Source organism: Trachurus japonicus, chromosome 15 (assembly GCF_045865225.1).
Source record: "Trachurus japonicus isolate A0001 chromosome 15, Traja_1.0".
NCBI classification, from domain to species: Eukaryota; Metazoa; Chordata; class Actinopteri; order Carangiformes; family Carangidae; genus Trachurus; species Trachurus japonicus.
The window spans coordinates 9,990,007-10,005,407 of NC_140921.1; the positions used below are offsets into that span (position 1 = coordinate 9,990,007).

Genomic DNA, 15,401 nt, shown 5'->3' on the forward strand with positions numbered 1-15,401 from the left:
TTGTTTCCTCTTTTCACCGACAGCTCCACTCTCCCTTACTACTGTTATTGTTGAGGCCAGAGAATTGTGGGATTTGTAGTTTTTGACCAATCGCAGGTTGTGCTCTTTCTTTTTGTGATTTTCCCGGTTCACATGTTTTTTTTTTTTAGGGGCAAATGCGAGTGAAATGCTCGCCCATGGTGGGCATCAGAAAATGTAAGACCTGTATAAAATTATTTAAGACTTGAACACAGAGACCTAAAATTTAGATTTTCACATTTTAGACTTTTTAAGACGCCGCGGATACCCTGTTATTTCATATAAAAGTTTAAGTGCATACATATTTTATGATGCTGTGTATTATATATTATATATTTAAGACCATCTTAGAATTTTCTAATAAATTTAATACTTTTTAAGGCCTTAATTTTAGATACATGAATTTAAGACTTTTTAAGGATCCACGGATACCCTGAGAAGTTGTGCGCTCGCAGCAGGGCAGATAATCAGATGGATAATCGGTAAAGTTAATAATTTCACTTAATGTGGCCATGAATAAATTAATTTCGATGTTTCGCCTGTTATTAAATGCAAATCTTGAATAGGTCTCTGCTGTTTTCACATTTAAAAAGGTCTTTGTTGTCTTTGTACAGAGACAATATGAGATTTGCCACAGCACTTAAAAAACCCACTGTAACCTATTTTCATAGGCACACCAGCCTCGCTTTCAATAAAACACACACTCGCATTCCATAATTGCGATCAGTGAAATATATGAAAACAATAAAATACAATTTAAAAATGAGAGAAAAAAAATCCAAATTCTTCGACATATTTAAACTTAAAAAAAAGAAAGAAAAAGTAACGCAATAGTTATTTTCCCTGGTAACTAGTTACTATTATAGTGAAGTAGTGGAGTTACTAACTCAGTTACTTTTTGGGAGAAGTAATTAGTAACTATAACTAATTACTTTTTAAAAGTAACATTCCCAACACTGCTTATCTCACAGATTTATGTAACTTGTGATCCTTCAGATAATGCATTTTCCATGAACATTATACAGAGGACACAATGTATATTTGCAACAAACAGGCAATGAACAAAACTCGACCTTTTATCTTGTGGTTTAGTTACATGATGATGACATTGATAATAAATTGATTTGCTGGCCTAATTGAGCCAAAACATCAAAAACCACATTTCCCGTGAACTCTCTTCCAGTTAGTGGTGAATGACAACTTTTGTTTTGCTTTTGTACAGAGAGTAATAATGGACAGTTCCTTCTCCCCGCACACGCTCACGTGCACCCACAGAATCAGATGATGTGTGGGAAAGATGCAACCTTTACACACACACACACACACACACACACACACACACACACACACACACACACACACACACACACACACAGGTTTGTTGTTGAAATGAAGAGAGGAGTGGCTCAGCTGTTTTTCCTCCAGGCTTCATTGTCTCCACTGCAGACAGAGGGACTGACGATGAAAAGGAAAAGAGAGACAGTCAGGACCGTGACGTACACACATGAAGGAAGAGGACGTCATGGCTTTTAGGCTTAATAACACACACACACACGCACATGGGCATAAATCTCCACAATATTTATGAGCTCAGTCATAAAAGACTCATTTGTGCAAACAAATAAACTTTTATTGCCTTCTGCTAAACAAGAGAAAGAGTGTGCCAATTTTTATCAATTTATTGACACAAAATCTTTCTTACAGTAATATCATTTAATATTATATAATATAAATTCAATCAAGCAGAAAGGGGGAAATTAAGGTGTTAATTTGACAAATTATTGTTTATTATTGCTTTTAGAATAGTTAGAATTATTAGATAATCAAAAGCATGATCATTTAGATTATAACATTATAACAACAAACAATATCTTTAAAGTTGCAGGAGTAAAGGTAGCAATTTCAACCCTCAGGAAAACATTTGAACTCTTCCTTTAAATATCTCTTAATGTTATTTGACATGATGTTGAAGAACTGAGACTCTTTGTGCAGGAGCCCTGGAGGTGTTTACACTGCTGTTCTGATCTTATCTAGAGTTTAAGAAGTTGTTGTTTATAACTGACCCTGACCTCTGACCGGACTTCCCTTTAATGGAGACAAAGTGTCAAAATGAACATGAATGATACCGCACATGGTGAATTATAATGTGTGTGTGCTGCTGAGAGTGTAGAAGCTCATTGATGTTTGTCGCTCACATTGTTGACCTTTGCTAAGAAAATGTTCCCTGGACAGACAACAAACAACAAGTCAGCAACGAACTTTACGTCAGCAGCTGCTGGTGAACTCATTTGATTGAGACCAAATCAGAGCTTTAATGAGAGTGAATATTGATTTACACTGATCAGATCATCTTAACTATGAGCCCAAATGGGTGTTAATGTTACTCTTAATTTGCTGGATGTGATAGATATGTAACCATGATGTGTTAAAGAGCTCGCTGCACTGCCCTCAAGTGGCCAAAAACATATTTATTGCAGATTTAAACTTGTTTGACTTTGGCAAATTGCACAATAGTTATATGGTAAATTATCTAATCTGGTAAAGGAGTAGAAAAGGAAAAAACAACAACATGATAAAACCACATCAAGTTCACATGTTGGACACACACATCCAATGAATAATCTCTTAACTATCTTCAGGGTTTTTCTGACACTTTGTTGGAACTGGTCTAATGTGAAGAGACCACAACCAGCTGGTTTCACCACTGCAGCCACTGGCTTATCCATTTCTGATCAACGCTGCAGCTTAAATCACTTTATTAACAGCAAGTCACGCCTCCTTTAATCTAATGAGTTAGCTACAGTATGTGACTGCATGATGAACAAATGTCTCCCTCTCTCTCTCCTCCTGATCTCTCTCTTCTGTCCCTCCACTCTCTGAAGACAAGGGCCTTTTTGTGCAAAAGGGAAATCATAGGACTCACATGCTTTGGAGGAGAGAAAGTGAGTGATCACAGCAGAAGACAGGGTTGTTCAGAGGAGGCGAACAGTGGCAGAGGAGCGGACTGAAGTCATCTTGAACCGGATAAGGACTTCAGAAGTGGACGGTGGTGAACTGGACCGGACCGAACTGGACCCTAAACATGGAAAATGGCAGAACAGAAGAAAACATGGAGCACCTGTCGCAAGGTAAAAACAGGTGCCAGAAAAACTCTGGCTGTGTCTTTTGGTCATATGCTCACAGAGGAAACTTTTCTGCTTTGAACTACAGCTGCAAATGATAATTAATCAATCAGTGGGAAAAAATTATAAACAAATGAATGAATAGCAAATTAGAACTGTTTAGTATGTAATCAGAAAATACAGAAAAATGCCCATTCATATTGCTTATTTTCTAGTGAGAACAACCAAATACCTAAAGACATCCAATGTACGGACAGCTAGATATATAAATATAGAGATGTTAGTGCTATATTGACACAGGAATGATTCAACAGTGAATAAGAAGTTTTCTTTTCTCTAATGGCTGTGGATTATTTTAAAATGCCACAGGTTTTCCCCACGAAATTTTAATTTGATTGAATGAAACCAGCTGCAGTCACGGCCCCATAAAAAACTTCAAAGAAGCAGAACTCACAAAAATCGCTTCTAGGCCAGAGGCTCCCGGCCTGTTTATCATTTCATCTGCATTAAATTGGATGTTTTGCAGTTTTCAGTGATGGAGCTGAAGAGCAGGAGTGGTTTGTTAAAAAAAAAAAAAAAAAAAAAAGGAGCTGCACTCAATGACACGGGCACGAGCGATAAAGGGAACTTTGCAGCTGATATTGATATGGATATTTTGGGGATTTCAGAGCGCTGCAGGGAACTAACAGAGCTTTTTCACACTGGATGATTCGACTTTAAGAAGAAATCATTAACACTGGCTCAGTTTCATTGAATTTCTCAGTACGCATGCGCAACATCATGACCCTGGATCCAGCTCATGTTAATGAATACAGATATTTTTAATCTGCACTTTTCTTGCTATGGGAATTATGTTTATGACATTAGCTGACAGAAAGTGCAAAAATGATAAACTAATCTAGGCCTGGGTCGATCCGTTGGGCTACAGCTGTAATGATTTTTGCCCTCTGGCCTGTGTCAACAGAAGCCAAGTCGTCTGAGGACCATATGTCCTGCAGACAGAGAGACTCTGTCGTTGGACACTATTTTCCTTCTTTGGCTCTCAACAAACGTTACGCAGAACTGACGTGGCACACTGCGCCACAGGGCCTCGCCAATTATGCATGATAATATATGTTAAGTACGTGTTTTAGATGACCCCCCGGCGTTGTTGACAGCAGCTTCCAGTGGTGGCATTTCCACCACAACCAGAAGCATTGTGCTTTCATACAACCAGTCAACTGTCTCTAAATGTCTCGAATGTAAAAGAAAACACCATCACAAATCTGAGCTTCCTCGTCAAGAAACAGGAACAAGAGACTGTAAAACTATAGAAAGCAGCTTAAAAAATGGATGCAAGACATTTCCTCAAGCTTCTTTGTTTACTGTGACTGAAACTCAGAGACTCCGAGTCACCACAGATGGACACACGAGGAGTGAAAGGACACAAACATGACACTTGTAGGTGGTTTGAGGACTAGTTCCTTGGAGAAGAAACGGGACTTTCACATGACGACTGGAGCAATCCTCAACCTGACTGTCCCAACCTTGACTTGTGTGTCATGAGCTTTGTTGCAAATGTTTTTATATAGCCCACATCACACACTAACACACACAGACAAACAGACCTGCTTAGATAAAACTGTAAATGACAGCACATAATTTTTTAATTTAGTTTAATTCAATTTCCTGTCTAATGATTCATATGATTCGGTGTTTGAACTGAGGTATTTATGGACTGTGGGTTTGTGGAGTTTATTCTAGTGAGATCAAAAGAGGCAATCTCTTAATGCAGAGTTCACCAGCCCTTTACAGTACATTTAATAAAACCAGTAACCAGGTTGGATTCCAATCACAGTCATGTTTTCAACTGAGATAAATGTTTACAAACCTTTTGACCTTGGTCTCTGTGGCATGTGGTACTGGTGCTGAGCTATCACAATGTATCACAATGAATCAAACAGGAAGTTACAGTATAAAATGTGCTCCATGTGGCACTGACAGATTATTCTGCTGAATACATATATAAATAAATAGATAACTAAAAGATTTGGGGGGGGAATACACCAAGCTGCATTCTTCATAATGTAAATGTAGCACCAGTGAAATGCCCAATTACATTTTCTCCACTTTTACATGTTTTATCAATACACTATGATGTTTGCTTATGGAAACATGAAGTAAACTTGAACTTGTATTTTTTTTTCTTTCCTCACGTTTCCTTGTTTAGCTAAAGAAGAACACATGGAGGAAGCAAACCTGGAGATTGCTCAGGTAATCAACAACTCTCACTCCGTTTATCACCTGACTTTGGAAACGTTAACAAGGAAGTTACAATAACTCCATCTGTCTGGAGCCGAGGCCTAAAACTTGGTGTTGGTTTGATCTTTACAAACTCTGGTTCCTGCTCAGTGCTCACCTACTTTGAGTCAGTTGTTGTGTAACGTTTACTTTTCAAATTTTCATGGGAAGACTTTTGACCGTTAATGATGACATCCTCTTCTTGGGAGGATGTCGAGGAAACACTGGGGTCAGAAGCCACGGAGAGGTCAAAGGTCAATCTAGTCATGTGACACAGGTGTTCTGAAAGGTCATACTGTAGTTCAGCTTCTATAATTTTCCTCAGGCCTTTTCACACATTTGATTAAAGAACTGATAGACCAGGATAAGGAAGCAGTGTCACAGCAAATTATAGACAAGTAGCCTGAAGCTACAAAGGAGAGAACATCTATAACAACATATATATACTTGTTACTTGTTTCATGCTTATCTGGTGTTTAATTTGCACAAAATCTTGTGGTATTTGATCAAAAGTTACTCAGAAGTAGAGAGAAAAGGGCAGAGCTGCAGGTTTGAGGTGAACTGTAACTGCATAAAAAACATTTTTTCAAATGTCCTGGAGTCTATAGGTCACAAAAAGCTGGTGTGAGAAAAATTATCAAAACTCACTAGTGAAACATTTTAGTTTCCAGGTTGAGTTGTGAATGGGTTTAAATGAGGTCACTTCAGCTTAAGTGAACTTCTTAACAGTCAGCATTTCAACCGTGCTCTTGTTTGCTTAGTCAAAAGAAACCGACCGCAGCGTTAGCAGCGAGTGATGCAATTAAATAATGATGATCTGTGAGCCTGAGCCTTTAGATGTGCGGCCCTGAGGTGAGTGGACGTACAGTGGGACTGTCAACCACACAGGGAAAAGTGCAGGGGGCAAACAGGACAGACGCTCCATTCAGTCGACTCCCTGATGCCTTTCACATGACTGAGAGAGGGAGCGAGGAAGAGAGAGATGGACAGATAAGGAGGAAGGAGAAGGAGAGAGAGAGAGGGGGACGTAGCTGCTCAACCCATGTTCCCATGAGCTGATTCGGTTATCCCCCGCTGAATAAATTTAATCAGCTATGAAAGAGGAAACAAAGGACGAAGCTCCAGAGAATAAAGAATCTGCTGCTTATAGAATATCATTAGGGAAAAGAGGAGAGAGAGTGACGTTGGTTTTGAAATGAGCAAGACGATGTGAAAGTAATGATGACAGCAGAGCGGAAGGGAGTGCTTGGCTGGACGGAAAGGACACGAGGAAATAAGTCACCAAAACCAAAATAAGTTGTAAAACCAAAAAACGACAGAATGGAGGAAATTAAAAGAAGAATCTTACAGAGGAAACAAACTGACAGACTTTGTTGACATGTCATGCTTTCAAATAATCAAATAAAGAAACTAGGATATTAATAGGGTTTAATAATTACCATAAAAAGAATTCAATTTACTCATTACAGTAGAAAACTGTGGAAAAAACACTGCACGGTCATAAGTTCCTCATATCTGAACTCTTCATGTTTATTTTTTTCCCCAGTCAACATGCTGCAAAACATACTACCGAAAACATTATGTATTGATTTACGTCTTGTGATGCAGCTGCAGGGCCTGGTGGCTGAGCTGCGCGAGGGGCTCCATGCTGCTCTGACAGAGCTGGGCGAGCTGCGTCACAGGGACCACAGCCTGGAGGAGAAGCTGCAGGCCCACCAGACTGACGTGGATGATAAGATCATGGGCCTCAAGAACTCGCTCAACACATTCAAGGTGCTGGGAGACGCTGACCAGAAAAACACACACACACACACACACACACACACACACACACACATATACACAGGGTCTATTCTCAGAGAGGTGGGGAGGTCGCCTAAACATAATTTAGAGCATCTGACTGGAACTCTGTTGAAAATGTAAACTAATTTCATTCATTAGGCAGGAAGGCTCCGCTCTCAGACACTCACTCTGCTGCTCACTGCTCGAGTATGTGCATACCGCATGCAGGAATGTATGTTTACTGTTTATTATAGTCAATCCACACACACACTCACACACACACTCGCATACATCCATGCAGCAACTTTATAAACTCACAAATAAGCGATTTATTGGCAATTAATGCGTCGTTATGGGTGTTTTAGCTTCCCCATGGTGCATCTGCACAGATATTTTTGGTATGTTTATGATGGCTCCACATGAACTGAATGGAGGTTTGTCTGTATGTGTGTCAGTTATATCATCTGTAACATGATTATGACAATTATGTCTGTGGTTGTGCATGTTGGTGTCATTTTTTTTTTTTTTTTTACTGAAAACGCCCTCTTTATCATTTTGTCCCTCCAAATCTTTGCACGATGTTCACATTGGAGGAAAAGTTAAAAACACAGGGATGAGAGAGAGAGTTTGATCTGTTTATAGCCGACACACACTAATGCAGTGATTATGTATAATGTGTTTGCAGGAGGAGCTGAATGTGGCGTTGTTCCACATTAAGGACGTGTCCAGTCGACAGAGGGAGGTTCAGAAGAGGATAGAAATGCTGCAGTCAGAAAGCAGCAAGGAGATCATCTCTGTCCCTCACAGGTTTTACAGATATATACTTTGAATTAAAACTTAAAACTTGATCATTTCACTTCCTACCTTCAGACAGATTGGCCTTGTTTAAATGTGAGCTCTACTTGTATCCTTACATTGCCCCTGAGCAAGATGCAGCATGTGAATTTGCTCCAGTGCTGCTTTGACTTGAAGATCAACTGTGTTGTGTAACTTTGCAAAATTAAGGTTTTTCTTGTTCTTGTGCTTTTCCTCCCCTTTCTCACTGTGCCGGTTGGTCCTAAAAAGCAGGAAGAGCTCCAAGGCAGATGTGCTATCGGCATCTGGAGATGAACACATCTGCATGCCTGGCCAATCAGAACTCAGTGTTATTCAGCACTTCTTCTCCAGTCTGCCTCACAGCGGGTCGCCACAGAGGAGCAACACGTCCACACAGAGTGAGTGTGTGCCTGTGTTTGTCATTTACTTAAAGCCCCTTGATTTAAAGTTTAGATGCATTTAGTGTTTCTTAATGCACGGTATTTGTCTAATGAGGACATTTTTTCTTACTTATATCATGCAACATATCATCTTGCATGGTTTGCTTGCACACAGGAGGTGTTATAGTCACAAGAAAACATTTCTAAACACTATCTGCTTATGACTACATTATAGTGTATTAATGTCAATATAATCCTGTTAAATACAAAACAGCAGGACTTACAATAAAGACTGGTCATAATTTTTAGTCTATTCACTAAACCAAGAGGCTGCAGTGAAGGAAAGAACAATATGAACCACTTACTTATTAAAATGTGTGTGCATGCATGTGTGTGTTTGCAGCCTCTACCTCTGAGAAAGAGGCCAGTCAGTCCAGGTCTCCAGGATGGGGAGATGGGAAGAACAGCAGAGAGGACACGGAGACCCCAAACAGCCAGACTGAGAACAGTGAGAAACACACAGTATTACTGCTCCACTGTTGTTACTGCAACTACTACTACTACTACTACTGATACTATACTGCTGCTAACACAACATCTACAGTTTGCTCATGTGATGCATTTAGAGTTTAGAGGAAAAGATAACATCATACATCACTGTAAAGCCTCATTTAGCTTCGTATGAAGAGTTGTTCTCTTGGCCCACAAAAATAAATTCTCTAAATTCCTTGTTTTTTTGTATGAATTAAACAAACAATATATAATGTGTTATATAGTGATTGTTCACTCATTAACACTAAACAGCTTGACACTGAATCTACAGTGATGAGAGTGACATTAATCTTCTAATTAAACTCTCAGCGGGAAAACAAACAAGCGTGTTTCATGAAGTGTTAATTAGAAAAGACATTTAAGACTGTACTACTGGCAGAAATATAGTTTTAGTTCACACAGATGACACAGTTTCAAACTTATACGAGAAAACCCCGAAGGACGACTCCTTCAGTCTGAAGTCTGACACCCAGTGGAGAAACTGTGTCCATCATTGGTACACATCCCTTGTTTTTACAGCCACATGTTGAGTTTGAGAAGAAAACCGAATCTGCAGAATATGTTAAAGTTAACGTTGATCCTGTTTCTGGTGTGTGTGCAGATAAGAGGCAGCGAGCGGCACTGGAGCTTCTGGAGTCTGAGAGAGTTTATGTGTCGCACTTGTCTCTGTTACTGAAGGCCAACATCTCCTTCAACGGCTCAGAGGCGCTCGCCACCAAAGAAAAACGGTGAGACAAAGACAACTGAGCTCAGTCTGACATAAAAACCCACAAACAGTCAGATCTTAAAATCTTAGAAAAACAGACATTATTGAAACCAGCCAATAATGAAGGTAATTGAATAAGGAGCAGACATTTAAATTTTTATCTTTTCCTCGTTTTACAGACGTACTTAATCAGTTTCTATTTAAAAATGCGCACACACAAACTAAGGAGGACCCAGAGATGGTCTTATCTGAAGAGGAGAAGGTCTCCCTGATGTTATGAGTAATTTCTTTTTTCGTTCATCCCCCTCTCTCACACATCCACAGAAACACACACACTGAATTTATTCCAGGAGTTGCTACTGATCTAATTTGAGAGGCTGCAGTGAGGGGAGAACAGGAAATGAACTAATCAAATAAAAGCAGGTTATATACACACCAGCGGGGACAGAGAAGATACTCTTTTTAAAAAGACTCTAATGAAATCAGGGCTCAGCTTCGGCCCACGTGTTCCCAATGACCCGACGCGCAAATGAAAAGGTGCAACTGCTGAACTGGGTCAAATGGTATTTGTAAATGATTGCATTTGTTTTAACTCGATTTACCTGCTGCCAGATGTCTGTCACATTAGATGGCACAATAATTACCAGAAAGTTTAACATGTTAGAGCAAAGTACAACCATGAAGGATGTCTGCAATTACTTCTAGGTATGAGACGGACGTGGGAGCAGGAAACGCTTCCTCCTCTGTGTTGTTTCATGGTCACACTGTATGTACTATGCAGGAATAACTGCAGATAACTTATACAATCATGACAGTGTAAAAACAACAATGATATTTGGAAAAAACATATGCTTTAAAATGTTTTACTTTGGTTTCTTGTGTGATTTCAGACCTTCAAAGTCAATATTCTCTCTAACTGCTTCTCCTTTTCTTCTCGCTGTCTTCAGTCCGTTCCCCAGCTCTCTGAGGTTTCTGATCCAGCAGCATCTCGAGCTGCTCCACACTCTCCAGGACCGTGTGCTCAAGTGCCAGTGGCAAGGCATCATGGGAGACGTGTTCATGAGGCTCACAAGCAAAGAGGTAAACACAGACTCAGACTGCACAATAACACATGTATGAGCTAATGTGCATTTTATGGAATTAAAAATGGTCTTTGTAGATGTTAACTCAGCAGATAATGTGTCCCCTTGTCACCAGTTTCTGTCGCACAGTAAACAAAAGTCTGGTCGTCCATCTTACTCGACTGTAAATCAAAAGCTTGATGTTCAACATCCAGGCCACTTCGTGTGGAGCGGTGGTTTGAACTTGTGACTGGCCCATTTATAATGAATCAGAATCACTTTGGCAGCCATGACCAGCAGGAGAGGAAATGTCAAATTCCAGCGGAGCCATGTTGAGCAGCACTGATGTACAGATGTGATACAAACTGTACAACATGACTGATGATACAAATACACATTTTCACAGTGTTAAAAAGACAAAAGAAAAAGTGATTCCTCTGTGTTTTCTGATACAGAGAGGGTTTTAGTGTTAACCGATCAAACCTGAGCTGATGAGTCTATTCTGTTAAAGCAAATGTTTGACTAATTGGCTGTAAGTGAACTGGAGGAAATGCTGTAAGTGATAAGAACAATGACCCATTTAAAAGAAATAACAAGGGTGAACAAACACTCACTGGGGGAAAATACACCCCACAGAAAAGAGAGGAGGTGGACAATGTGTGTGGATGCTGTATCGTAGATGCAAATTCAAACTGTATTTTCCTCTCTCTCTTCCCCTGCAGAATGATTTCTTGGACTTTTACGTGTCCTACCTGAAGGAGCTCCCAGACTGTTTGTCAGTCGTCACCATGCTCGCCTCCAGCTCCGTGAAGACTTCTGCTCTCCTGGAGGTAAAACAAAACAAACAAAAACGACGGGGTGAAACAAGGAAGCACAGTTCAGGGGAGACTGTGATTAATCATTAAACTTTCACACTGCCTCTACCTGCTGCACTAACTGCTTGTTTCTCCTCCATCCTAACTGGTTGACCTGCTCTGCCCCTTTTCACTGGTTCCTCTGTCAGAGCGACATCATGGGTGACGAGTCCAAACCCTCGCTCCACACTCTTCTGCTTCAGCCGGTTCAGAGGATCCCTGAATACCTGCTGCTGCTGCAGGTCAGATTAACACACACCGTCAATACAATACAATACAATACAATACAGAATTTTCCTCGGGATAAATAAAGTATCTATCTATCTATCTATCTATCTATCTATCTATCTATCTATCTATCTATCTATCTATCTATCTATCTATCTATCTATCTATCTATCTATCTATCTATCTATCTATCTATCTATCTATTGAAAAGTGCATTCATGAAATATATATAATATATAAGTAAATTAACTGGATATTGAGAAAGAAGACTGACAGTGAGATGATAAAATGATGATTATGATAATAAAGACAGAAAAAATGACCATAGAGCAGAAACAGAAAATCACTCTGAAGACTGCATTCACTCAAATGGGTCTGAATATACACTGATAACTCATATGTGTGTGTGTGTGTGTGTGTGTGTGTGTGTGTGTGTGTGTGTGTGTGTGCAGGGGCTGCTGAGGCAGACAGACGCGGAGCACCCAGACTACTACCTGCTGCTGGTGAGCATCCAGCAGTTCAGGTCCTTCACAGCTCAGTATCACCACCTCCTCCAGCACAACCAGGAGCTCCTGCTGCACAACCGCAAGGAGGTCAAGAGGTCAGAGTCACCAATCTACAGATGGATAGATAGATAGATCAATAAATAACATCAAATACATCATGCTCCGTAAGGATAAACAGGACAAATCTGGTGAAATGAGGTGGAGCAGTCTGTTCACTGTGCTGTGTGCACCCCCTGCAGGTCGACCATGAAACAGCTGCTGAAGACGGTAGAAAGTGGGATTCAAGTGAACAACATTGGCTCACCGTACCCTTGCACCAGTGCAGCCATGTTGTGAGTATCAACAGCCATGTTAATAATTGGTTTGTAGGAGAGACTTTAATAGGTGAAACTGATTATTCAGTGAAGGACTAAGATTTGTAGCCGCCTGACACATTTAAGAGTATTATTCCCTTTGTTTTAGCTCTGGTTTGGTCTCCACCTTCTTGTGCATGAAAGCTTCTTGTCGACTTTGGCTCTCTGTGTTGTTTGTTGCTAAAGAGGCGACCGACAGTAGGTTGAATCTGCTTCATGATCATATTTTCCAAACAGGGAACGTGCAAACCAGGTGAAGCGCAACAAACAGCAGCTCCTGGAGCAGATCCAGTCTCGCCATTTCCAGGAGTGGGAGAGGGATCGGGATCCTGCAACTCATTGTTATGACACAGATTGGCCCGCCCAGCTCCCGTTCTTCAGCCCTGAGCTGGACCCACGAAACCACAAGCAAACAGGTCTGTGGGTACAAGAGTTTCTGATTATTGAACCGGATGATCGTAATGGGGTTCAACTTTGCACATGAACAGGAAAGCTTGGTTGAGCTTGGGAAGAGTCAGATTCAGATGCAGTGCTTGTCAAATAGTCAAACATTATCTGAGCTTCTTAAGTTCAGAAAAGTGTTTTATCCCATTTTTATGATTAATTAGTGTGAATGCTGAAAGCACTCCAATTCATGGCAGTGAGAAACTCTGCACTTTGTATGTTCTCTGTAGCTCAGTGGTCAAAGCATCAGTCTGTACTTCAGGAAGTTGTGGGTTACATGTCAAATTTTACAACTTTAACACATTTTAAGCTACACACTCCATTCAACTTGTAAAAAGTTCACAAGACATTCAGCTAGCATTCAAATAGCTTTGATGTATCACAGTATACTTATATGAGGGTGTGCTCTCTGTGGCCAAGTGGCAGAGTAAAGGTTCACTGATCATGAGGTCTTGCCTTGATTATACCTCTGCATGTCACATCACTACTTGCACTCTTTGCCAATTTCTTTTGTTAATTCAGCAATGGCGTTCAGCTGCTTTTAGCATTCACACGTATTTCCTTCAGGAAATGCATTTTCTAGTTGCACTTTGACCCTGCATTCAAATGGTGTCATTAGGATCAGATACAAACATGCTGAGATATAAACTACATTGTCTGAATCATCCTGAACCTTTTCAGTAGCACATCTGGTGCAGGTATGAAGGACAACCAGTAAACCAACCTTTGGCTTCCAGGTCTTGGCAGCATCCCAGAGAGCGAGGCCTCCGAGAGGTCCATGCCCTGTCAGCATCATCTCCCCTCCAGACCTTCAGACTTCCGTCAAGTTCAACCGGGCTCCGCTCTGGCCGATGCTCTGGGGGAGTTCCTCCTCCCTCCGGACCCCCCAGGGATGGAGAGCCTCTATGAGGAGGATGGGGGCTCCCTACGTGACGTCTTTGACCGTTGCTCATCTGGCTCTTCAGATTCCTCTATTGACATTGCCTTCGTTAAATGTACCAAAGCCCCCTCGGCGTCGCATCACGCGATGGCGGCCAACGTGTCGACCACCCGTGATGTCTTTGGCAATGGTGGAAGCCATGGCAACGGTTACAGCAAACTGCCCAACCGAGGATGCGTGTCTCCTGATGAGGCTGTGATGATGCGTCGCAATCAGCATCGCCCCCTCCAGGCCAGCCAGCGTAAGAGCAAGGTGAGTCTGTTTTCTGTATATAAACCTTATTTTTACAGTCTATGATATACACAGAGACAAAAAATTATAATTAGAAACAATTTATTTCATGTGTGTCAACTCAAAATGTTCGTCCTCTCTGTTTTCCAGTCACTGAACGGCCTGCAGATGGAGAACACAGTGAGCAGTGTGGACGGTGGACATCTATCAGACCCCCTCCAAAGGGTGGGACTGGGCAGCCACGCAAAGCTGGAGCGCCAGGGCAGCAAAGGCAGCAAAGGGTGTCCAACCCCGTCCCGTATGATCCACAGTCCCCTGGGAAACAGACTGGACACGGACAAACAGAGCAACGATCTTCACGGGCTGCTCAACATTGTGGGTGTCAGGATATATAGGAAACAATTTAGCTTGATATCAGCTTTTATCAGATCATAAAGTCAATTTAATATTGTGTTCAACCTCAACAGGACTCTGGGATCCAATCATGGGGCGACGAGACAAAGTGGAGAGGTGGGACAGAGGAGAACAACCACACACCCTTCAGCGAGAGGAGTCGGAAGCAGGACAAAGGAGGCTTCAGGAGCTCCTTCAAGAAACTGTTCAAGAAAAAGTGAGTGCAACATGAAAACATACACATTAACTGTTGCCACAAAGATTGTACATCAATTCTTTCAAGAGTAAAATAGAAAAAAGTGTGAAGGGCTGAAAGTTTGACCTGCAAGGGTTGTATCATTGTCGCATCACTGTTGACGGGAAATGCATGACTTCATGGAATTGCATATAATAAGTACTTTCACAGAGGTATCTAATGTACCGCTGCTCTTTCTTTCCAACAGGAGCAGCGATGAGAAGAAAGAGAAGGGAGGAGAGAAAACACCAGAGAGCCAAAACAACAGCGAACATGAGACGTCGGGGAAAAATCCCAAACTGGTGCATCTGGAGATAAACCGCGGCACAGCTGTATGAAGGCCTCTCCATCACACAGACTGATCAAATGAAAACAGTGTGTAGACATCCATGCTTCAGCATAAAAACATAACTGACGTGTTTTGTACTCTCACAGCTGCTGTATAAATGCTGTACAGGTAGAAGCCATTAAGCTAAAGCAACATTAAGTGATTTTTATCT

At 41.1% G+C, this 15,401-nt stretch overlaps 1 protein-coding gene across 2 annotated transcripts; it reads left to right on the forward strand.

The window, feature by feature from the left end:
* The first annotated feature begins 2,960 nt into the window (after window positions 1-2,960).
* Window positions 2,961-15,401, forward strand: arhgef33 (Rho guanine nucleotide exchange factor (GEF) 33). 2 transcript variants are annotated; one of them, XM_085799475.1, is made up of 17 exons: window positions 2,961-3,146; window positions 5,350-5,393; window positions 7,029-7,193; window positions 7,888-8,009; window positions 8,268-8,416; window positions 8,802-8,906; window positions 9,552-9,678; window positions 10,604-10,736; window positions 11,440-11,547; window positions 11,721-11,813; window positions 12,252-12,400; window positions 12,545-12,637; window positions 12,896-13,074; window positions 13,840-14,294; window positions 14,424-14,648; window positions 14,741-14,883; window positions 15,110-15,401. In XM_085799475.1, exons 1-17 carry the CDS (start codon window positions 3,101-3,103, stop codon window positions 15,237-15,239), a joined length of 2,466 nt encoding a protein of 821 aa, XP_085655601.1. In that variant the 5' UTR covers window positions 2,961-3,100; the 3' UTR covers window positions 15,240-15,401. The 2 variants fall into 2 exon arrangements, with proteins under 2 accessions (XP_085655601.1, XP_085655602.1); XM_085799476.1 differs by having other exon boundaries at window positions 8,271-8,416.

Excerpts from the sequence above, each read along its gene's own strand:
- arhgef33 (XM_085799475.1), top strand. The coding sequence starts at position 3,101 with ATGGAAAATGGCAGAACAGAAGAAAACATGGAGCACCTGTCGCAAG. Across the intron at positions 7,194-7,887 it reads ACTCGCTCAACACATTCAAG|GAGGAGCTGAATGTGGCGTT; the intron begins GTGCTGGGAGAC and ends ATGTGTTTGCAG. Across the intron at positions 12,401-12,544 it reads AACCGCAAGGAGGTCAAGAG|GTCGACCATGAAACAGCTGC; the intron begins GTCAGAGTCACC and ends CACCCCCTGCAG.